Below are 24,748 nucleotides of genomic sequence, written 5' to 3' on the forward strand. Positions count from 1 at the left end.
GTTTTGTTCAACACTGAATATCTTGCACCTAGAATGATGCCAGGATAAAGCAGATGCTGAATGTGCTCATGGAATAAATAAAGGAACCATCTTCTGTCGAAGGAAAAGTATTTTCAGTTTTGTTTCCTTTCAAAAGGCTATGTCTCCTGTCAGTAAAGTTTCCACATTCACTTTGTCTCTCTCTGTTCATTTCTGCTCACTGCGGTCATGCAGAGAAAAATGAAATATCGCGTTCCCAGTCTTCTCGCTGTATGTGGAGTCTTAATTAGCTTTTCAAACACATTGAGATAAAACCTATTAATCCTCTGACCTTCACTGAATTCAAAATTTTTTGTGTTAATTGTTTTGAGAGAATAATAGACAGTTTTGTTGTTAGAAAAGTCATAGCATCACTTCCAGGAAAACAGTCAAACCAATAAGAAGACATGAAAGGATGTTTATATTTGAGCTACCACCCCTTGTCATTATTATATAATCAAAGGAGGGTCACTTCTAAACTTAGTGGGAACCATCTGTTTTTCTTTTACAACTATAACATTAGTTTTTAAAAATTATCTCTATCCAAAACACCAAAGATAGAAATTAGAGTGCTGTAGATCATTGTAACTTTATATGTTAAAGTCATAGAAAAAAGGAAATAATATATATCATCTTCCATTTATTACCCCAGACTTTGTTTGCATTATCTCCTTAAAACTTCAGGATTCCCTTTTATATGAGATTTGACCCATTTATACCAATATTTATTGTTACTTAAAATGTTTCCCACTCAGTAAGGTACTAAAGATAAACTGATGGAAATTAACACCCACATTTCAGAAAGGAGCAAATATGATCACATACTCATTTCTTTTCAAGAGCAAAATATTCCTTTTTATTAAACTGTTTATTAAAGAGGGAATCAACACTTGAACTATATACTTTCTGGGGCAGCTTCAGGATCACTAAAGCTGAAGGATACACATATCTTTTTGCATCTATCATGTGAATATCATTGTTAATCACACTCTCTTTCATTCCCAAAGGTGTCCAGGATAGGCAATAGTGCCACATCGAGGCAGCTTTAGAAATCATACTTTCCCACAAATATAGAAATATTAAGTGCCTGGCTCTATCTCCCCTTTGGAAATTATGATTCAGTTGGCTTGGTACGGGAATCATAAAATTTGCATTTGAAAATTGACCCTTGGGTGATTCTGTGCTGCCAGGTATTAGTTGTCTTGGGGTGTCATTGCTTCAATGAAATCTATTATTACAGTTCTAGAAACTATGAGGCAAGATCAAAGTGCCAGCAACGTAGGTTTTATTCTGAGGTTTCTTCCCCTGGCTTGTAGATGGCCACCATCTTGCCATAAGCTCACATGGGCTTTCCTTACAACATGTTCCTGGAGAAAGAAAGTTCTCTGGTATTTCTTCTCATATAGGCACTAATCCCATGAAACCAAGGCCCCTCTTTCACAACCTTGTCTCAAAGACCCAAAAACCCAATCTCCAAACACCCACACTTTGAGTGGTTAGGCTTCAACATATGAGACCATTTAAAGTCTATGAGACCATTTAAAGGAAACACTTGTTAAGACTCATAAAGGAAATAACCATATGCAGCAAAGCAAGGTACTCTAAGGGGAATCAGAAGCCTGGTTGAAAGTTTAGATCCTGTCATTTGTTGTTTGGCCTTAACCAATACCCCCCATCACTCTAGAATTCTGTTTTCCTTTATAATCGGAGGAATTCAAATAAAATCACAGTGGTTGTCTGTCAAGTTGGGGGTTGTGTTTGGAGTACCTTGGGATGGGAGACACTGTAAAATTATATGGGACTCCAGTTGTCCTCTCCATGGGATTGAATGCATGAAGAGGCATTCTCTTTGAAGATCATTGCTTTCAGAATATAAGTGTGATTATTATTGCTTACCATGGAGGAAGGAAAAAGAAAGGTTGAAAATTTAGGTAGTTGATCTTTGATTTTTATCTCTAAATCTAAGCAGTTTTAAAAAACTTTATGGCTGAATTTAGCAACTTCTTGTTTAAATAACTTGCCTGTCAGCTGCTTGGTTTAACTACCCACACACAACACACATGCACACACACGCACTATGTGAAACAACAGCTGAATACATATTTGATGATGTGGGCACAAACTGATTTTTTAATTCTTTTTCCTGCTGTGTTGCTGGAGGACAATAGTGTGAACATCCACCCTTTCTTGCCAGCTGGCTTGTATTCCTAAACCAGGGAAATAACTGTCACACTTACCCTATCCATTATGACAAGCTGCCTCTGGTGGAAATTATTACAACATGTCCTTATTAGTGTCTGAATCCCACTTCCATTTCTGCATACACCTTCCCAGTCCTGGATGAGTAATGTTACTTGTGAAAGCCAAATAAGCAAGATGTAAAATTAGCCTTGAACAAAAATAGCTTCTGTTACAAATATAATTTAAGGGCTAAACTGGTTCAGATCATCATCCCTGGTGTCTTTGCTTAACAGAGACAGTGAGGAGGGGTTATTGGTCTCAGAGGTAGAATATAACTGTTGCTCCGTTGGAAGAAAAGTGCTCATTTGATTACTTCTTTGTCCACAGGGCAAATAATGTAATATGAGAAACTCGAGACAGGGTATGTGTGATAGGCAGTTTGGCGTTCAAAGTGTGAGGGCAGTATTTTTCTTTCTGCCCCTTGCCAGCTGTCTTTTAGCATAGGTTGAATGCAAGTGCTTTGCCTTTGACATTGTGCATTTAAATGCCAGCCTGTGCAATTTACAGTACAAAAGGGCAAAGATACATGGGGGAATGATGGAAAAATTCTTCTCTCTTTTCATTGGTTGACCTTTTAGGTTCTGCTTTATATAGACATTAAAAGAGCCCTGTGACCATGTTTCTGATCTTCACAACAATCACAAAAATTACTCCTCATATAATGTTTTATATATATACACTGTTCCTAGCCTTCATGCATTAGAATATAGAGAATAATTTGCATTCTGGGTCTGAATATCAAAACCTTTCCTATCTCAGTTAGGTGAAAGTAAAATTAAATTGCATTCTGTATTTTTAGATGATAGAAGTCAGAAAAAAAAAAGCAATATTTAAAGAAATAGGTAAAAATAAAATAATTCCATATACAAATTTTAGATCAATAATATTTGCACCTAAAGTTGTGTTTGACATGCCTCGCTCAAGTTAATTTAGAAAATTCCAAAATTTAATGGATCATAATCATAACACAATTATGTTATGAAATAGGTATAAAATAAATTGCAAAGCAGAGGATAATGTTGGTAGTCTGCCTTATTAACAAATGATTTGTGTTGATTTAATGACTCGCTAATTCTTCCTAGATGCACCTTTGTTTGTTTGTTCACTTATTGAGTCCCACAGTAAAAGCCTTTTCTAGATGCCAATGAATAATGACGAAAAGACCAAGTCCCTGCCCTTACAGAATTTAGTCCAGTGAAGGAGACAGACAATAAAGTGTCATCAATGTGATAGAGAACTGCAAGAGTAAGAGAGGGAGAGTGAGAAAGGTGCCGTTATCTACAGGTGGTCTTGGAAGGCCAGGGCCTTGGGTACTGTCTGAGAGATAATTAAGCAGGGGAGAGATCTAAAATAACTCCTTATGGGCCTCCCTGGTGGCACAAGGGGTTAAGACGCAACCTATGAAACTGTCCACAGTCACTGCAGTAGGAGTTCAATCTCCTGCCAAGGAGTTACCCACATGGCACAGCAGATCTCTCCTGACTCACCCGCTTCTCCCCTCAGCAGTATACTTTGGTCAATCTGCCTGTTCTGTTCCCCACTCTGTCTCTAGTGAATCCTCTCCCCCCGACACCTCTGGCCTGTACCCCAGTTCTTGTATGCATAAATAGATAAATATTTAAAAAAAATAAAATAAAATAACTCCTTATGCAAAGGAAATAAGAAAAACAAATGCCCCAAAAGGACCTCAGTGAAGCACCATGGCTGGAATGTCATGAGCAAGGAAGGAGGGGTGGCAAGTGAGGTCACAGAGTTGGGGAGCTCTAGATCTTGAAAGGTTTTATCCAAAGTCAGATGGGGAACTTCCAAAGGGTCTGAGTACAGATCAGTTTAAGCTCTTAAAAAAGTGAAAATTAGAGAGAATTATAAAGATATCGTCATGTTCCTCATGTTCTTGGTTAGCTAGAAAAGTTGTTTAATTTGCCTCTTGCTCTGTTCCATTTTAGTGACACTGTAGAGAATATTGCATATAAAATTCTTCACTTCAGAAAGGAAAAAGTTAGTGCCACCTGGCGGCCACACTTATCAACATCATCCTCTACTTTTTAGAGAATTTGCAAAAAAAAAAAGTATTTAGACTGAATGGTAATGAAGCTTTCAATAATCACTGTAGGTAGATGTAACCATTGAGTACACATACAGCTAGAATGAATTTCAAAGCTCAGCTATATACTCCATGAATTTGAATCGCTGGAAAAATACTGCTTCATGCAATTCTGTCCTTTGAGCAATCTTTTAGTTAGTTCAACATAGTTTTGTCTATAATGTAATTGCATTCATATATTTAAAGATAAATTCTTATTCAATTGAAATAATGTAATGTATATTCATCACTGAGGTACATTTACTTTTCTTCAGTATATGACTATAATCCCTTTGAATTAAGGAGACCACATCACGTACTATTTATTGTGGTAATTATTGTTGTGTGATTATTTAAACAATGCACAGAATTATATGAAAGAAATGGCTATGTTTAAATGTGATATGGAAATTTGTATGAAGTGCTGGAGACTCAGACTGCCCAGATTTAAGTCTTGGCTCAGTTTCCGAAAAGCTTGTGAATCAACCTTAGTTTCCCCATATGGATTACACTAGCAATTCTTACCTCAAGATTGTTAGGAAGAATGAGAAAATGTAGATAAGATGCCCAGCATCTTTCATTTTTTGAGCCATCAATATATAATTAATATTTTTATCTTTTTTTATATATACACTGCTTCATATGCTGAAGGTCAAGGAATATCTCATGGGAAAATTGAATATAAAAAAAAAAGTAGTTCATAAGAACAGTTTGATCATTCAGTAAGCATTGATTGAATACCTTCTTTGTAATAAGCACTATTAATAGCTTACACAACAAACATTTACATTGTGATATTTTGAAAAGCCCATAAGGTTAATCTTCTGAGTGTTCAATCACTATAGGTGCTTGCAGAGCCTATTAGTAGCAGCTGGCACATACTAGATGCTTATCTAATACTTGATGATAAATGAATGAAAAGGGACTCCTTAAGTACAAAAATTATTTTGCTTCATCATTTAGTCATGTTATTATTTAAGAGAGAAATTGATATAAAGTTTTATATGTAGCTGCATGTAATACTGAAATTATGTTTAAAATATATTATTGTCATATTTTACATAAAAGAGGGATGTCATTACTATTACTGTCCTAGTATATCCATTTTTCAACAATAATGAAAAGATTATTTGCAATACTAATGTGAACAGTATTCCTAAAGAGGAATTTTGGCACAATTATTGTTTAAATTTTTAAGTTTATAGGTTGATTTTAATATGTACACATTTTAAAATTTAATTCACATATAGTCATAACTCCTAATCAGTCAGAAAACTTTCCTATAGCATGCAGATTCAAGGATTTAATTGTGACTTAAACAAAAGCTGATAGTTGCATATATATATTATATATATTTACCTTCTATTAAATAGTCTCAAGGACAGTGTTAATTGCTTGCTGAAAATTTTTTAAAAGATTTATTTATTTATTTTTGTACAAGAGCTGGGGCACAGGCCAGAGGTGCGGGAGGGTGAGAGGATTCATCAGAGACAGAGCAGGGAGCAGAACAGGCAGACTGACTGAAATACAATGCTGAGGGGAGCAGTGGGGGTGACAGGAGAGGTCTGCTGTGCTATGTGGGAATCTTCCTGGCCGGCCGTGAATTGAACCCTCGCTGCAGAGGCTGCGGACAGCTTCACTGAGCTGCGCTCAACCCGCTGTGCCACCGGGGAGGCCCATGCTTGCTGATATTTAATGTATGTCCATAGACGTTCTCCCTTAACAAATAAGCCCCTCAGATTATCAAGGCAATATGAAAATTCTTACTGTCTAACACATTTTTTTTTCTAATATTCCTATAGATGTTATATAGTGATTCCTTATATATGTATTTTGTGTTTTAATCATGTTTAGTGGTCTCTAGAATTTTTTAGAGCTCTGAATACAAAGGATTTTATAACTTTGATGTCAACATTGATCAATATCTTAGAAAGTATTATTAAAGGATTATTTATTAGGACTTAGAGGAAGTGCTAATCACAAAGCCCAGTATGGGTTCACCAAAATCAAATGAGGCATGTAAATATATCCTTAATTCTTTATCCAGTGGTGAACTGGAAGATTAGAGAAATTCTGTACACTTGATGCATGAGTAGCAAAGCTATTGAAAAGATGCCTTGTGATATGTGATTAGAAGGAAGAGAATGAGCTGAATACAAGGAGCAATTAGTAGCACTTAATTCAGGCACACTTTGAACCTAGTCAAGATAGTCTAGTGGCAGGTAGAGGACTGAACCTCAACAATTCACATCACTTTTGAGGGCCTATGGAAGTTGTGTTGCTGATTACTATCTATCTTGTTGGCTGAATTGACGAATACATATTAGAGCACCTTAGTAAACTGTAAATATGCTACACAGACAAAGTGAGGTATAGGTCCTCGATACACATCTATTGAACGAATAACTAAGTGACTATAAAGTATCTTACTGTAATTAGTGTTAGAGAGGATTTTTTTTAATTCTTCAGAATAACACCCAGTGTTTCTCAATGATGGGTGTTATCTTAAAGATTTCTTCCATCAAATGTGTTTAAGAAATGATAAGTTAACTTAAATCATTTTCTTTACTGTAAAGTGCCATCTGAAATATGCTGTCAATGTAAAATCCTAGACAGTCAACATCTGGTATATAATGCTTCCCGGAGTTCATCAAAACATGAACTCTTTTTGTGGAGAAGAACATTTCTCAGGATTGGTAGCCTGTGTGTTGGGGGACCTGTAGCTGGTGTAATAAATTAAGAATATGTATGTTAGAGCCAACCACCCATCCACCTGTGATTGGTAAGTAGCTCCCTCAATTCCCTCTGAGCTCTCTTTAGGAAAGTAAAAACCTTGAGATTGAAGAAACAAAGGAAGTAAAGTCAAAAGATTTATTATTCACAGATCCCAGAAGGAGGGCTGTTCAGTGAGCTGGGGGAAAGGCATTCCTCTTCCAGGTCTCCAGAGAGAGAGCAGGGTGGCAAACACCTATTACTCCTAAGATTGTTTCAATGGAGGCCCCTGAGTTTCCTGTGTTCATCTCCAAGTGGTGATTTTTAACTTTTCCAGGGAAAGCAAAGAGGGTACATACTGTAGTACAAATCATACGCTCAGATCATTATTTAAAGATCTAGGGGGGGGGGTGGCGGGGGGGGGCACTCCCTGGTGGCACAAGAGATTAAGCACCGCACTATGAAGCAATCTGCAGCCTCTGCAGCACTAGTTCAATCCCTGGCCAGGCAGGGAGCAACCCACATGGCACAGCAGACCTCTCCTGTCTCAACGCTGCTTCCCTCAGCAGTGTATTTCAGTCAGTTTGCCTGTTCTGTTCCCCACTCTGTCTCTGGTGAATCCTTTCACCCCCCAAGCCCTGCAGCTCTGGCCTGTACCCCAACTCTTGTATGCAAAAATAAATAAATCTTTAAAAAAAATAAAGGTCTAGACTGGGTGTGAGAAGAGTTGTTATGCTCTAAAATGCCTGGGCATTTTTTTTTTTTTTTTTGTGGGACCCTCGCCGGTGGCTGGGAAACAAACAGGCGCTGCAGAGGCTGCGAGCAGCCTCACAGCCTCACAGCCTAGCGCTCAACCGCTGCACCACGAGGGGAGGCCCTAAAATGCCTGGGCATTTTAATAGTTGTTGTCTCAATATATCAGTGGATCCAATTTAAAGTGCCATAAATCACTTGCTGAATGACTTGACTCATCACAGAATATTACTGTGAAAAATGTGCTCTACCATATAAATTCAAACAGAGTGTGGTTGGCTACTTCAGAGATTCTAAAGTGTAGAAATGAATTTATATATGAAGGTTACGAAATAACTCTAAAGTTGTTTATCAGACATAAGTGAGAGTTTTCTTATGTTAGAGGATATAAAATATAACTTCTCATCCAAGTGCTTAATTAGTGTTATGCATACTGGGATATTTCAATTAAATTCAGAGACTTTGATAATTGAATATTGTGCACACAGTGCTGTGATGAACAAGATGAATAGCACCTAACACACAGATATTAAGCACACACCTCAACCAGGCCCTCTTCCAAGCATTTTCAGTGTATGAACTCAGCTACTAATAGTGTAAAACCAACAAATTACCACTGTGAATACATTTTAAAGATGTGGAAACCAAGGAAGAGAGCTGTTGAATTATTTGCCAATGTCACTCAGCTAGAAATTGACTGGGATGGCATTTGAATCCAGGTGTTACTCCTCTAGGGTTTATGTTCTGATCCCTATATGATATTGCTGCTTCTTAGCTGATTTCTGAAAGTGAGTATTTATGGGATAAAAATTATTTCTTATTTGAAAAATGTCTATTGTATTGTTGTAATTTTCTAAGTTTACAAAATTTAAAATAATTCCAAAAAACAGCGGCCTAGTTTTTACCTTACATAAGATTCACTTTTACCAAAAAGTTGTTTTTTTTACCATGCTTCTCCCAGATTCTTTCATCGGTTAAATTAGCAAACATTTTTATTCAACCGACTCACGTTGTTTTGGCTTACTCAGTGTAACCTTAGTTTGGTGCCATCTGTCCCTTTCGGATGTCCGAAACTAATTAAAGATTTCTCCTGTGGCACTATTAAAGATTATTTAATTCACACATTGCTTTTCAAGGATATACACCTGAAACTTCTATACTGTTGTAATGTTATCTCAATTTTAAAAATTAAAATACCTGAAGATTAATAAATTAAAAAATAAACCTTCCACTAGAGCCACCTGCTACTTATTCCTGGTGGTAAGTGGCCTCTTATTAGCTAATTGCTTAGGAAGTAACTCCTAAGAGAGTATAATCTCTTCAGTCACTCTTACTACTTCCATCTTTACTTGCTGCTAAGGATCATTCAAGGGACGACTTACCACCTAACACCTTTTCAAGTGAGATGGATACCGAGCCATGAACCTTTCTATCTCCACCCGCTGCCCTTTCTCTCCATTTTAAGGTACATATGTCAGGTTTTCTGAAATTCTCCAAGTTAATTTAAAGTAAAGGAGAAAGACCTCCACTCTCTACCCCCAGCAACCTCACTCTCTCTCCAGAAAATATAGCCCAGTGACAATACCAAACTAATATTTTTGTCTTCCTAGTGGGAGGATTCATCATAATAATGAGCTTTTTTTCACTGCTTGTATAGTGGAAAATAAGGTTTTTCAGAACTGTGAATACAATGCTCGGGAATTTCTTAAGTTCATATATACAATATGGTATATATTGTAAGTGCTCTTTAAATATAATACTCTCTTTGACTGGGTGGAACATTTTTAAAGTACCCAGCACTTGCTAAGCCAGTACTTGCTAAGTGAACAAAAGAAACCACAAGGCAAATGTAACTCAGTTATAAACCTAAATCCTGGCTCCTGACTTCGATGGATACTGACTTATGCAGACAGTCTCTGACTTCTGATTTCCATGGATACTTTCCAAATCTAATATATTATCATATTACATTTAGAATATTTTAGCAATAGTTTTCCTGACTTCTGTGTTATCAGGATAAACTCTTTCTCCAAACAATCGTGAAGAGTATTACTTCTTCAAAATATTGCTGTGTATCTCCCCATCTTGAAAATGCAGTCTCTATCAATGTTCTAAGGGCAAAAAACAAAACAAAACAAAACAAAAACCAAATAAACAATAACAACAAACTCCCATTTACTAAGATTTCTAGGTTAATTATTTTGATCATAATTTACTTTTAAATAAGTTTTGAAATTTTTTATTTTTATTTCTCATTAATATCAAATAAGGCTCTTCTGCCTCAGTAAGATTGAACCATAATTCTGCATGAATACTAACTCTTTGCTGTCTTCCTTCCCTCACCTTCTTGTGACTGTATACTCCATCTCTCCTTCAAGTCTTACCTATATCCTTCCTCCTTAAAATATGTCAATATCTAAAAGTCAAATTACCATGCCCTTTATTCAGCATTTTTCATGTGCCCCTAACCAGACTGTGATTGGAACTGGTTCTTATATTTAGGTGATAGGGTCTCTTGCTCCTAATAAACACATGTGCAACAAAATCTGAAGGTTTAAAAATGTCTGGGACCAAAGCATGCGCAACAGAATTCAGTAATTATTTGAGAAGCATGTTCTCATTTAATATCAAATTGGGTGTTGTTCATTCCCTAAACTGTTAACTTGGGGACAAAATTTAGCAGAAAGTATTTGTTCTGAATTCTTCCTCTGAATGCTTAAGGATTTTCTGTTAAGGAGTCCTTCTTTTTAGAAATCATTTTAATTTTTCAGTGCAGTAAATCTGCATTTTATAAATCTTGCCATTTTTACAAGAAACTTAGGTTCTTTTTGAAGCTGATTATAACATCTTCAGATGTTGACCTAAGTAGTACTGTAGAGGAAAAAAGACACAAAGTCTGAATTATGAGGATAGTTGTTACTCATTTGGTTTACATTTCCAGGCATACAGCAATGTTTTTTCAAACACCTTGTCTCCTGATCATGATTCATTTATTCTTGCTTGAAACATTTTTATTGGTGCCTTCTCAATGCCAGGAACTGTGTTTGTGACTGAAGTTACACGGAAGAATAAACCAGTCTTTGTTCTCAGTTTTCCTTCCACTATTATTATTTTACATTTTCATAGGGCTACATCTATACTTACAATTCTGCTTTTTATCACATTTCCAAATTGGGTTATAAGATAAAAGGTGTGTGTTCCTTATTTTCTAGAAAAGTGGAAAACAGAATGGTAATATTCTCAGACTGTTTACTAATGTTAGAACAAAGGGAATGTTTTTTTCCCAGGGTTGAATTTAGAGCATGCTGTTCATTTAATGAGGAAAGCACTCCCCATTCTTTGTGTAACTTGTAAGTTACGGGATCTACCAACAATACTTAATTTTTAAATCAGTGTAAAATCAGTGTAAGTCTTGACTTTTTTTGTTTATCTTGTTTAATTTTCCTTGAGACTAAATCAATGCTGATTAAGGAAATAAATCACATGTAAAAATTCAATAATTTTAAAAACTCGTAACAGTTACCCTTAAAGCATCGAATTTCTACTTGAGACCTAATTTTTATTAAAAAAAAAAAAAAAAAACTATGTTTCATTGAGGATAGTCAGACCAGACCAGTATGGTGATAAGAATATTTGCCTATAAAATATTATCAAAGAAAAAGGAATCATTATTTTGTGGTAAGGGACTGCAAAGGTAATCCTCAGAATCAAGACAACAGCAGGCCTCCCTGGTGGCACAAGGGGTTAAGCACAGCACTATGAAGCTATCCGCAGCCTCTGTAGCAAGAGTTCTATCCCTGGCCAGGGAGCTATCCACATGGTGCAGCAGACCTCTCCTGACTCGCCTGCTGCTCCCCTCAGCAGTGTATTTCAATCAGTCTGCCTGTTCTACTCCCCATTCTGTCTCCGGTGAATCTTCTCACCCCTCGTATCTCTGGCCTGTACCCCAGTTCCTGTATGGAGAAATAAATAAATAAATCTGTTTTTTTTTTAAAGAATCGATGCAACAGTATAGTGACAATGACAACAATCATTGCCTTTACAAAGTTGTGGAGGAAGGTAGAAGGTACCTGAAGTGCTTGCTGAGCCTGTGCTGTTTCTGTGCTTTAGGCAGATGCATCTTGCACCTCTTTAAGGTAATGCCTCTCTAACAGGAACCCCAGGAGTGGGACCATGTGTCTCCACCTTGCTGTTTATGAACTGTACGGCAGAAGGCTTTTTTAAAAATTTTTTTAAATATTTATTTTTATTTATGCATACAAGTACTGGGGTGAGAGGATTCATACAAGCATTTATGCATACAAGCAGGGGGTGAGAGGATTCACCAGAGACAGAGTGAGGAACAGATCAGGCTGATTTACTGAAATATACTGCTGAGGGGAGCAACGGGGAGACAGGAGAGGTTTGCTGCACTATGTGGGTCACCTCCCTGGGCCATGGCGGTGACAGCACTGAGCCTAACCCCTGAGCCACCAGGGAGGTCCCAGACATTTTTAAAATCTAACTGGAACCCACTCTCCTTAACATATTCAATATTTTTATAGTAAAAGGCCAAATTTTTCTTATTCATGAACTTCATTTTTATTAAAAAGTTTTATTTTATTAATCATTTAAATAATGTTATCCCTTAGTCTTCAACTACGAAATGTAAATTGTGAAATGCGTAAGAAACATGTCATGCTTACACATTCTATCTAGACAACCAGATGATGCCAAGAGGAAAAGCACATTCTATCTATGAATATTCTGACCGATGCTTTCTGATGTACTTTTTCCTAATTCTCAGTTTTCTCCAAACAATGTAGGAGATGACTGATTCCCTGTGTAGAGACTATAGGTAAATTTTTTGTTTTATTGAGGTAACATTGGTTTACAACACTGTATGTACTTCACAGGTATAGGTGTTTGTTACCACACCACACACGCCACCAAGGCATCCATAGTCTTCCACCCTAGCCCACTGGCCTCCTCCACACCCATTTAGTTAAAATGCATTTTTTTTTTCTAAAGAAGAAATCCTTACAATTGATTTTAATGGAAAACTTTGTTTTCTTAATGATTAAAAAATTCAAGGAGCTATTTTGGCAGCATTGAATAATCACCTTTTTCTGAATTAAATTCTATAATGTTAGGATATTAAAGATTACTTAGAATCTAAAACCAAATAAATGGCTTGATGAGATGAAGATTTTTCTAGGGGGAAAATCTATTTAAATTATGGTACCTATTGTAAATGATGCTGCTAGCTTATTTAGACTTTTAACCTCTAGCAATAACAGATTATTTTGATAAATTATTCATATTTTTGCATTGTGCACCTTTACAATTTGCATATCTGGCAGCAAGTAGGCCCTCCTTTCAGGCTTCAGTCCCCTTGGTCAGACAGGATGGCCAAAGGCTGCTTCATGATTAATTTCATCTCAATGGGATAATTATCATACTGAAATGAAGCAATGCCCCTGAAATATGCTTTCCTGGAGCTATAAGCACAAGAGACTTAGCTTAAGAGCTTTTAAGCATATCGTAACTTTAGCTTAAATGTTAATTGTTCTCTATTTTGGGAACCTCTACATCCAAAAATGATCTAGGAATTTATAAAACTAAAAAATAATAACTTAGAGCTATCTTTAGGTAATCATTGGACTAAAGGATAATTTGTCATTAGTGGCTACTGTTTTATTCAAAAAAGGCAACAATGAGCTTTTATAATGCTGGTTTAAAGTTTAGTTGCTAAACCAATAAGTATTAATTTCTCTCCTGGCTTGTGGAAAAGTCATTTAACTTTTCTATATTTAGTTTTCTCAGGTAAGAACAGTTTAAATACCTTGTACTGTTACAGAATTAGTAAGAGACAAAATTTCAAAAACATTTCTGTTTATTTTATGGAAATTAATTAAAAATTGATTCATATGTTGTCTGAAAGAAATCTTTAGTTCATGTCATGCCATTAAACTGAATTTCAACATTTTCTAATCCATGTAAATTAGTTGGAAATTTGTTTTAAATTCTGAAATTTTGCAAAATTCCCAAATGCAATCAGGATAACAATATATTCTAGTGCAAATCAAGTTCTGAAAATTAAAATTAAACACTCTGCATAATACATCATCAGTGATCAAAGAGAAAAAGTGTTTGAGTTAGCTTTGTGTCTTCTTAAAAATGAAACTGATTCCTTTTTTCAGACTGGTCAATTGGATTTATTTGTGACTTTTAGAATTTCTATGCAATCAATCCCTTACTTTTTTAATTAGAGATAATTCCTCTAGCATTTTGCTAGGTATTAAGGATATAAAGTTGAAAAAATAAAGCAAATAATGGATTGGTAGGAAGGTGGAGTTGTGTAAATAAATAATTAAAATGCAATAACACCATGAAATAGAAATCTGTACTGTGAATCCTAGGCTATTATTCATTCTCTTGCTCCTGTAAGATTGAGCTTACTGGTCCTTCGATAAGCTCACCACTCACTGGTGGCGCAGGGGTTAAAGTCAGAGCTATCAAACTATCTGCAGCATGAGCTCTACCCTCAGCCAGGGAGATAACCCACATGGTGAGGCAGCCCTCTCCTGACTTGCCCGCTGTTCCCCTCAGCAGTGTATTTCAGTAAATCCTCCTGTTCTGCTCCCCACTCTGTCTCTGGTGAATCTTCTCACCCCACCCCCCACTCCCACACCTCTGGCCTATACCCCAGTTCTTCTATGCATAAATAAAAATGATTCTTAAAAAAAAAGGTAGATCTTCTTTTTCATGGACGTTTTCCTCAAACAAGGGGACATCTTTCCTATATATATATATATATATATATATATTTTTTTTTTTTTTTCTGTTATTTGCTGAAATGAAGGGACTTGTATGTTATTCACGGATTGTTACCTTTGAAGAAAGATATGCTCTCTCTCAATTTACTTAGAAGCATTGTAAACCAACATTACATCAATAAAAATAATACAATTGAAAAATAAAAAATGAAAGCATAAAGTCAAGGATTTATTTTTGGAGGGACAGTGGGGGATTTCTAAGAAAATATTTAAAATGTAGATATGATTCTCTGTAATAGCATTATTCTTCAGCTGTTGTCTTTTAGCTGAAGTCCAATACTGGACTCATAGCACAGCCTTCTATTTACTGTAAAAGTTAATGTGAAACCTTTATGAGAAAATGCAATAGATTTATACTCTGCATTAAGGGAAGTCAGAGTATAAACAGAACCCTATAGATGAAAACCTCACTGAATTAATCTAATATTGACTTGTATGCATAAATTGATTCCTTAACAAATTGTCTGCAGACTCACAACATTTTTTCCATATTGTAAATCAGACTGTTCCATGCCTATGGAATCAGAAGAGATTGAAACATTTGGCTTATTTGTTTATATAAATACAGCATGTTTCATGAACCAAGGAATACTAACTTCTATGATAATTTCCTGATAAAACATACCCAAGTAAATTATCTGACATTTTAATGTAGATCCAATTTGTCTCTGGTATTCATTCCAATTATTATTTATCAAGTTTGGAATTATAATCTTTATTTGTATTTTAACAACGTGTGGTTGTGTTATAGAGCAACCCCGATATTAAAACGGGTTCCTTGCTGTGGGTCCTCACCCGCGCGTTTTAAAGGGACTTATGAATACTCTACTACACACACACACAAAAGGTTAATAAAAGGTTTATTTACAAGAGAAAAGGAAATAAGGAAAATGTACAACTCAGGGAAAAAATAGGGAAATAAAGTCTTTAATGCGTCCTACCCGATCCGACGACCTGGAAACCCAAAGTCACTCTCAGAGCTGGCCGGAAGCTGCGAGCTGGCGGAGAGCCAAAATGGGGGACCCCCAAAACCCATGTGTCTGCCTTTTATATCCACCTGGCTGCTTAACCCCACCCTCAGGTCCCAGCCACCTTCCTTTGGTGATGATGGGATTTGGAGTTCCCAGTGTCTTTGACTTTGACCTAGGGTGGGGGTGGAGTCCACAAAGCCTATATGGAATTAGCTTTGGGACATCCTTTTCCCCCTAACAGTTGTATTGAAGTTACTATATTTTATTTCAAAACTATAGCTATAAAATACATAAAATAAAAACTTGGAAAAAAGATGAAACTCATTTGATATGATAAAGTTTTTGTTTGGGGTATAAATAGTGGAGACAGTGAGTATTACAGAGGAAATTAGACAATCACTTGATAATTGTTAAATGAACATTGAGAGCATGGACATCATACTTTCCTCTTATTTTCTATGTATTTTAGATTTTCCTTAGCAATGTTAGTTTCTTTTCCAGTTAGCAGTCACTTTTTCAAAAGGAAACAGAAAAAATATTTTTAATGAAAATTACCTCTATGTATTGTATGTATTCTCTCTTTTATGTGATTTTTTTTTTTTTTTTTGGTGTGGTCTTAATGTTGTACACTATGGTCTCAGGGTTGACTCCATTCTTCAGGACATGTAATTTTGAAAACTGAAATGTTGTGTACAATCAGGTCATCTTCTCACCTCTGCCTGTGTACTCAATAAATTTGAGGCTAATACAATTATTGGGTAGATATAAGCTGACATACTTGCTGAAAAGTGTTTGTTTTGAAGCTATTCATTTCTACTGTGTTGTTTACCACAGTAAGCCTGTGGATTAATATAAATCAACTTAAAGGCTTGAGATCAAAGAAAGAACAAATGAAATCATGAGGGACAAATATCTTTCTGCTGAGATCCTGAGATTGAGATCCATTGAAAGCTTCCCTTTGTGGGTAGACATTGTAGATACTCCTTATAAAACACCTTTTATTGGGGAACAGTATCTTTATTAACTTGGTGTTCACTAAGTAATTAATGGTATTTGGGAAGGAAGAAGGGAGAACTAAGTCATAGCAGAAAGAGTCCATAGGTTATAATCCCTTAAACCATGCCTACTCAATATACCAACATTTAAACAGATACAAGGCAGTTGTCAGTGAAGATGTGAATAGTGAAGTTGAAAGATGACCAACTTCTGCCACCTGTCAGGATAATAATGGAACATTTAAGTCAGGGACATGATCTGAACCTTCCCCACCAAGGGAGAAAAGCAGTTTACAAAGACACTAAACTATCAATAGGAGTAGTAAAAGGGCTCTAAGAAAAACACCATAATTTGCTATTGTGTGTGTGGATGATCCAATGGAATCTTAAGTGTGGAAGGATCACTTAGGATGAGTGATCTAAAAGAACACAAAGAATACAAGAGGAGATAGTAGGAAAGACAACTGTAGAAAATTTTAAGATGATTTATTGAATATCATGAAGTATTTTTTTCTTTTTTGAATTAGGAACTACTCTATAATTCTGTGATATGATGAGATGTTTAAGGAGTAAGATACCTAAATAGTCTAGGATACTTTTGGTGATCTTTTGGATGTATTCTTTCATCCTTTCATCCACCTTTTCATTTAGCAGTTATTTATTAAGTGCTTACTAAACACTGGCTATATAGGTGTAAGGTTAGAACAATACTTAGAGATATGTTTCTGTACTTAAGAATTTTCTCTGCATAAATTAATTTTTGATAGTATTTGCATAATAGTTGCATGGAGTTTTCCTCCTGGGAACAAAAAGAAAATTAATAATAAAATTATCATACATAGAATGGATTCTGAATTTTGATAAAATATATTCTGTCTGAAGAAATAGAGGAATAAAGAAAACCATGTATGGGACTTAACATTATTTATTTTATATGAAAACAATGAAAAGGTAGCATTTTCATAGTGATGGCTATGGTATAAATGAGTGATTAATAAAAAGTGAATTAGAGGGCCTCCCCTGGTGGCGCAGCGGTTGAACGCTGGGCAGCGAGGCTGCCCACAGCCTCTGCAGCGCCGGTTCGTTCCCCGGCCCTGGCGAGAGTCCCACAAAAAAAAAAGGAAGAAGAAGAAGAAGAAGCCCAAGCTTAAAAAAAAAAAAAAAAAAAAAAAAGTGAATTAGAAATTGACATCTTTTCTCTGGCCTAAAGAAAAATATGGAATCTTTGCTTATGGTTCTTACCAAGTTACTCAAATGCAGTTTTGTATTCCGTAATAGAATTGTCATATTAAATAAACTGTAATCAATATTTGATGATAATTACATGAAAATTGAATATATATATCAAGTACTGTATTTACACCTGGAAGAGTATATATACTTTGTAGGTCCATGAATATGTGCTAAATGAATGGATAAAGGTCAGAGTCTAAAAGAAGTGAGCAAAACTTCATTTCCATGTTCCTTACATAATAATTGAATTATTTAAAACTTAATAATGACCATCAGGACCATTAGTGAAATATGAAAAAATGAACTGTGACTTTTTGAATCCTTTTCCCCTTTATTTTTCATGCTGGTTAATCAAATAATATATTCAGGTATTTATCTTTTTTTATTTTTGAAGAGAAAGATTCTGAACAAAAGAGCAATAATCCAGAGCAAAAGAGAAAATTCTAAGAAAGGAAAGAAAGAAACAAGAAATCCCCTGTTCCCCATCAAAAAACCCTGAAGCAAAAAAGGAAGATTCAAAATGAAGCTTGCTCATTCTCTCACCACACAATGTTGTCTGGGCCATGCTAAAGTAATGGGCACCCTCGGGAGACAGTCTTATGGTAAAGAATGGACTAGAAATTAGTTGCTCTGGTCTCCATTTTCATTTTAGTCATTCAATGATTTTCAGTAATTCGCCTTATTTAGGTCTCAATGGTTCATCCCTTAGTGAGAAAGGGCTGTCAATACAGAAACAATTTGCAAACAATACTGATCTTCAAATTCAGGTGCTAAACAAAAGCTAAGTGCTATTCCACTTTTAGTAAACAGTAAAGAAAACATCTTGGGAAATCTTTACTACATATCTTTATCTGGTTTAGTCATTTATTTTTGTCTCAATAAGCCTAATTCTCAGTGATTCCTCTAATTACTGTATCATAAAAGTTCTGAAATACAGAGGCTATTTTTTATGCATTGTTTTTTGTACTTTTTCTGTTTTGTTATGTATCTTTCTGAAATGGTACTTATGGTAATTTATTTATTTTTTTTTTAAATAAGATCCAGGGAAAGCTCCTGAAACCAAAGAAGGGGCGATGAAAGTTACAACAAAAGGTAAGCAAAAACCCTTTAAGTTTTTACAAAACATACATAGCACTTATTAACAAAGGCAAGGGCTGTTTATTGCAGAATAGCACCATCTGCTGGGTTATTATGGAAAATATTATGTTGCATGAAAATGCACATTTCGAGTATTTATTATTTTATTCATTAGAGAAAGCATGACTTGAGAGAAAGTAATGCCAAATTTGCAGAATTAGAAACTAAGTATTAGTAACTTGACTCCAAGTCTCAGTCATTGATTTTTTTGCTTATATTTTCAAAAATAAATAAAACATAGATTCATAGATAGATAGATGATAGATGGATGAATGGATGGATGGATGGATAGATATATGATAGATATGTGACAGATAGATATATGCAATGGCATACAAAGTTTCCTGTGTTTTCAGTTACATCTTGTAACTTAGATCATTATATCAATAATCTGAAAAATCAGATTATTATTAAATTAATAATGCTTCATCTATATGCCAAGTCCACAAAATCAGTTTTCAGATATAACTTTAAAATAATCACCCCAAATATTTTGAACTGTTAAGGAGAAATAACCCATTTAAGCCATTCTAAGAGTCCAGACATTCATGTATGCTAAGTAATCACTCTAGTGTGCTTTAGGATCTTTTATCAATGAGAGGTTCAGAGGGATGAGAAAGAGGGAGCTGGAAGAGAAAAAAGAAAGGATGCCAATAACAGACTGTTTATCCAACTCTGAAATCACTCAACTCCTCATCGACAAATACCTGACCAAATGGTCTGAACCCAGTGTGGAATGACTGAGACCTGAAAATGCCAGGAGTTCAAGGCACTTCCAGATAGATAGATAGATAGATAGAGAGAGAGAGAGAGAGAGAGAGATGACAGATAGATAGATAATAGATAGATGACAGATAGAGAGAGAGATAGAGAGATAGATGACAGATAGATAATAGATAGATGACAGATATATAGATATATATATAGATAGATAGATAGATAGATAGATAGATAGATAGATAGATAGATAGAGACATAGATAGAGACATAGATAGAGACATAGATAGAGAGATAGATAGAGAGATAGATGACAGATAGATAATAGATAGATGACAGATAGATAATAGATAGATAGATAGATAGATAGATAGATAGATAGATAGATAGATAGATAGATAGATAGATAGATAGATATAGATAGGTAGATAGAGAGAGATAGATAGATAATAGATAGATGACAGAGAGAGAGAGAGAGATAGTAGATGGGGAACCATATATACATGGTTGGCAGTTTCCAAAGAGCTGGGGTAGAGGAGAAGATCCAAAATTCTCAGTGGGCCATACAATCCACCAGAAGTTGAAGATGATGCTGCCAAAGATGAGCAGTCCTCCTGCCAAAGCTCCCCCCCCCCCCGTGTCTCCCCTTCCTCCTCATTCCACACCAATCTATATCTCTCTGCCTCCTTCCTCCTCAGCAGCCCCCCTCAGGAAGTCTGCTTCATGGCATGCTGAGAGTTTTCCCAGGTGACTGAGAGGTTGGTAGCCTGGAAAAATAGGGGCAGGAGAAGTGGTATCCATTCCTGCAGCCCAGCCGTGGCACTGCTCCTCCCTGTTTTGCAAAGACACATCGTTTAACACTTTGGCCACTGTAACACACAGAAAACATCCAAATATTCTTACATGCTGGTTCTAAGTGGTCCCCAAATAAAGAGATAAGCACAATCTCCAGTCAACTAATGTGGACTAAGACTACTCTGAGTAGGTTTAGTTCCTGAATCAACTTACACAGAAGCCAGTGTCATTTTGCTTGGAACATTCCCAAGCCCACGAGTAATTTCCCCAAATGCTTCCAGTGACACACAAGTTACAACCAGCGTGAATGCGGATTTAGATTCATGATCCAGGATTAGATGAATGCTGCCAGTCAGAATTCAATGGTGATTAAAGGGTTTTTTTTGCATATTCTCTATGGGGAAATAAATGGCACAAATTTGCTAAAAGAAAGGTGGGAGTTCCGTTATTTCTTCCTGAAAAAGGACATGATATAAACTGCTACTGTAAATATAAATGTATATTGCCCACTGCTATAAAATACATCAGTCGCTAATGTAAGGAAAATGAGTTAAATCAGGCTATTTTCACCTTCCAGACAACAGACAGCCACTATCCTTGAAATGTAGGGATTATGTTTTCCACTTTTTGGAAATCCACCAAATAGCAAATGGATCTTGTGTGTACAACAACGTATCAATTGTGTGGCTATAAACACTTAACATGATAAAGGGGGTGAGGAGTCTTTCCCTTTTTCTCTCCCTGACTGTGTATATGGTCCCTGTTTCAGCATGAAAGGATGTCAGGCACACCTGAGGCTCCATGATTTGTCTTCCATTTGTGTGAATCAACAGTGAACTTACTTGGCCTAGGAGGGTTGCACATTAGGCACAGATTGATTATTTATTTATTTATTTATTTATTTATGCAAGAACTGGGGCACAGGCCAGAGGTTCCAGGGCTGAGAGGATTCACCAATTCACCAGAGACAAAATGGGAAACAGAACAGGCAGATTGGCTGAAATATACTGCTGAGGGTAGCAGCGGGCAAGATAGGAGAGGTCTGGTGCACCAGGTGAGTGGCTCCCTGGCTGACTGGGGATTGAACTTGTGCTGCAGAGGCTGCGGATAGCTTCATAGCTTTATAGTGGTGAGACTTAACCCCTTGTGCCACCAGGGAGGCCCTGTATAGATTATTTATGAAATAGCACTAGTATTTGTGTGTGAGTGTGTGTGTATAGTCATATTTCTCTTGAGGTGATTGTGTTTTTTTGGTAGATGTAAAAATTTAAAACCTAAAATGTTTATAGTATTTTACTTCTCTATACATATCAGTACTGTTTTAATTTTTCTGTTGTATCTGAATTAATTAAACCTTAAATAATATTTTCAGGTTATTCTCTTATTATAAATTTGGTTGGATTAATTAATGCATAGATAAATACTGAATATATTACTATGTAGAATATATTCTCATTCTGAAAAAGTAATTTATTTTACTACTGTTTTCTTTCTCTTACTTTTCAGCAACAGCTAAAAAAGATGAAAAGAAGGAAGGTATGTCTTATACAAAATTATATCATGCCTTTCGTGTGAACAGTTTACCAATAAGGCTTTGACTGCCATCTTGCCTATATTCCCTTTGGGTTTATTATCCATGCATTTTTCATGACAACAGTATGAACTACTTCTTTAAGTGATTTTAATCTAATCTTACTCAAAATATAGGGGATATCATGTAGTCTTTCAAAAATCCCAGGCCTCCAGTCAGTTTTGTTCAATTCAAAAAATGGAAAATATAGACACATTCTCCTATATTAACTTATATATGATACTGACATGCAACTATAATACTTTGTTCTATAAAGTTATAAATAAGTTATAATCAATCTCCCTTTGTCAGGATGTGCCAATATGGGACATCTTGTCTGTCAAATTAAATTATACCTGATAGACTTAAATAGGCAAGGAAGATATTGTTCAGGACTATAGCAATAAGGGTCAAAGCTGTTGCAATAGGAGAAACTAAACTTTTTACTGAAACAAAAGCCTGAGAGAGTGTTTCAGCTCTCAGATGAACTAGTGGAAAACTACTGGAGGTTGTGGGTGGGGTTGGGGGACAGTGGGAGGAGAGATCTGTGTTTGTTAGTTGTTACTACTGGAAGTTAAGCTCCCACAGAGGCTGGGGTATGAGGGTGCATATCTGCTTTCAAGATCACATTTTAAAGGGATGTCTCACAGGTTTTAAGAAAGATATTTCTGTTTGTAGAAGATTTATATTTCAAAGGGACAGAAAAAGAATTTATAATTGTAGGTTTTCTAAAATAATTACTCCAATAAAAGCAGTCAGGTTCCTGTAGTCAAGAAATTTCTGAAGTTTTGACAAACTGTGGGAAAGCTAAGATCTTCTTTGTCACTGTGATTCTATTTAGAGAGATGCTTCTAATGCACATTGACAACATGTACATAGGATCTGTAGCTCTACTGTTTATTAATATAGGCCTATTTTCTCAGTAAAAATAGCCTGTAGCTATAAGCAATCACATCTAACTTTCAAAATGACAATTATATTTAATTAGTGTTCAGATGATCTGAGAAAAAATCAGAGTTAGTTTTCATATTTTTATTTTGTATCATCAGAAATTTGCATAATCATAATAATTTGGGGCTCACATTCTATTTCTGTTAAACAGGAATCTACTAGTCAATAGACACGAGAGGGAAAAAATATTTTTGTTGGTCATTGTTCAACAAGCACAAAACCACATAATTTTCTACATCCTAGGCAATGGATTCTGAGGAAGAAAGTATTTTTTTTAAATATTGTGAGTTGTTTTATTTTCCAGTGAGCTTTTTAGGTCTGGGAATCAGAACCAATTATTGGAAATTTCTCTTACATATATTTGATCACTAACAGCTCCTTGAGTTACTCTATCAGATCCAGATGGATCTCATTCTTTTAACCTTGGCTTCATTGATGAATTCCTAGGTGTTGGAATGCTTGGGGCTTTTCCAACACATTATCTTCTCAAGAATACAGCTCCACTAAGAACTAGCCTGCTGAGATATACTGCTCGATACAACTTTAGTAGAATTAAATACAAGTGAAAATTTGTCCCAAGATCAAGCAGCTTCAGAATTGAGATTTAAAGTGGAATGATGCTGGGCCTCCCCAGTGGCACAGTGGTTGAGCACTGGGTTGCGAAGCTGCCCGCAGCTTCTGTGGCGCTGGTTCGATCCCCGGCTGCTCCCCGGCCACCAGAGGAGGGTCCCACATGGCGCACAGACCTCTCCTGATGCCTGCTGCTCCCCTCAGCAGTGTACTTCCATCCTTCTGCCTGCTCTGTTCCCTGCTCTGGCTCTGGTGAATTCTCTCACCCTCCCGTGCTTCTGACTGTACCCAGTGCTTGTATGTATAAACAAACAAACAAACAAACAAATCTTAAATAAATAAATAAAGTGGAATGATGCTGAAGGGCAATGCAAAAAATGGCGTAATTAAATAAAGATGTCCATTGGACAACTTCCACAAAGGAAATAGAATATTTCATTATCTGCATCAGTAGACTATTGAGAGTTAATTTTTACCTTCACTATCAATTGGCATTTAAATATCCTTTAGCATCACTTAGGAACATAACAGATCCTACCTAATACATTGCTTAAATGAGTGAGTGATGAGTAGATTGCATACACATCACAACTTTCAAATCACAGCTGTTTTGGGCCTCTATATTTTTGATAAAAAACTGTTGTTAAAGATTATTGGGCAGATGGCCTTTAGGGAAGTATATTCACCAAATAAGCCTTTATATTTTTAAGCTGTTTCAGCAGAGTGCTGAGAGGGCATAATGAAGTTTAATAGCATGAGTATTAACAGCCAGTGCTAATAGCTCTTCAGGGCCAGTATGTGATCTTTCAGTTCCAAGCATTATATTTTTTTTGATCGCTCAGATACTTGTATAATCTCCTGCTCTGTTGACTCCTAACTAAAACACATGGTTTTATGATACATTTTAAGTAAGTTTCACTTTAGCTCTAGTTCTTACAACAAACATATTAGACTTTTAAAAACCTAATTGGCTACATCATGGCTTGATAATTTTTATTTTCTACTTCATGAAATGTATTACTTTATCCCAGTAAGTGCTATACTTTATCTGACCCTTGATTTCATATTATTTTTTATTCATTCATGTCGGTACAGTTGCTATTGCATACATTATCAGTTCTTATTAAAGAGAAGGAAAGCAGATTACAAAAGCAGACATTCCACAGATGCATATATTATACTTT

At 35.8% G+C, this 24,748-nt stretch overlaps 1 protein-coding gene across 1 annotated transcript in view; it reads left to right on the forward strand.

Annotated features, from left to right (window-relative positions):
* TRDN (triadin) overlaps window positions 1–24,748 on the forward strand; it is a gene marked incomplete at both ends in the record, with an annotated part of 274,757 nt that overhangs the window by 140,390 nt on the left and 109,619 nt on the right. Inside the window, 2 exons of the mRNA XM_084258151.1 lie at window positions 18,863–18,916; window positions 21,980–22,009. Coding sequence (XP_084114277.1) covers window positions 18,863–18,916; window positions 21,980–22,009 — 84 coding nt within the window. The remainder of the gene's footprint in view (window positions 1–18,862; window positions 18,917–21,979; window positions 22,010–24,748) is intronic.

The sequence above is a fragment of the Talpa europaea genome (assembly GCF_964194135.1).
Source record: "Talpa europaea genome assembly, chromosome: 2".
Taxonomy (NCBI): Eukaryota; Metazoa; Chordata; class Mammalia; order Eulipotyphla; family Talpidae; genus Talpa; species Talpa europaea.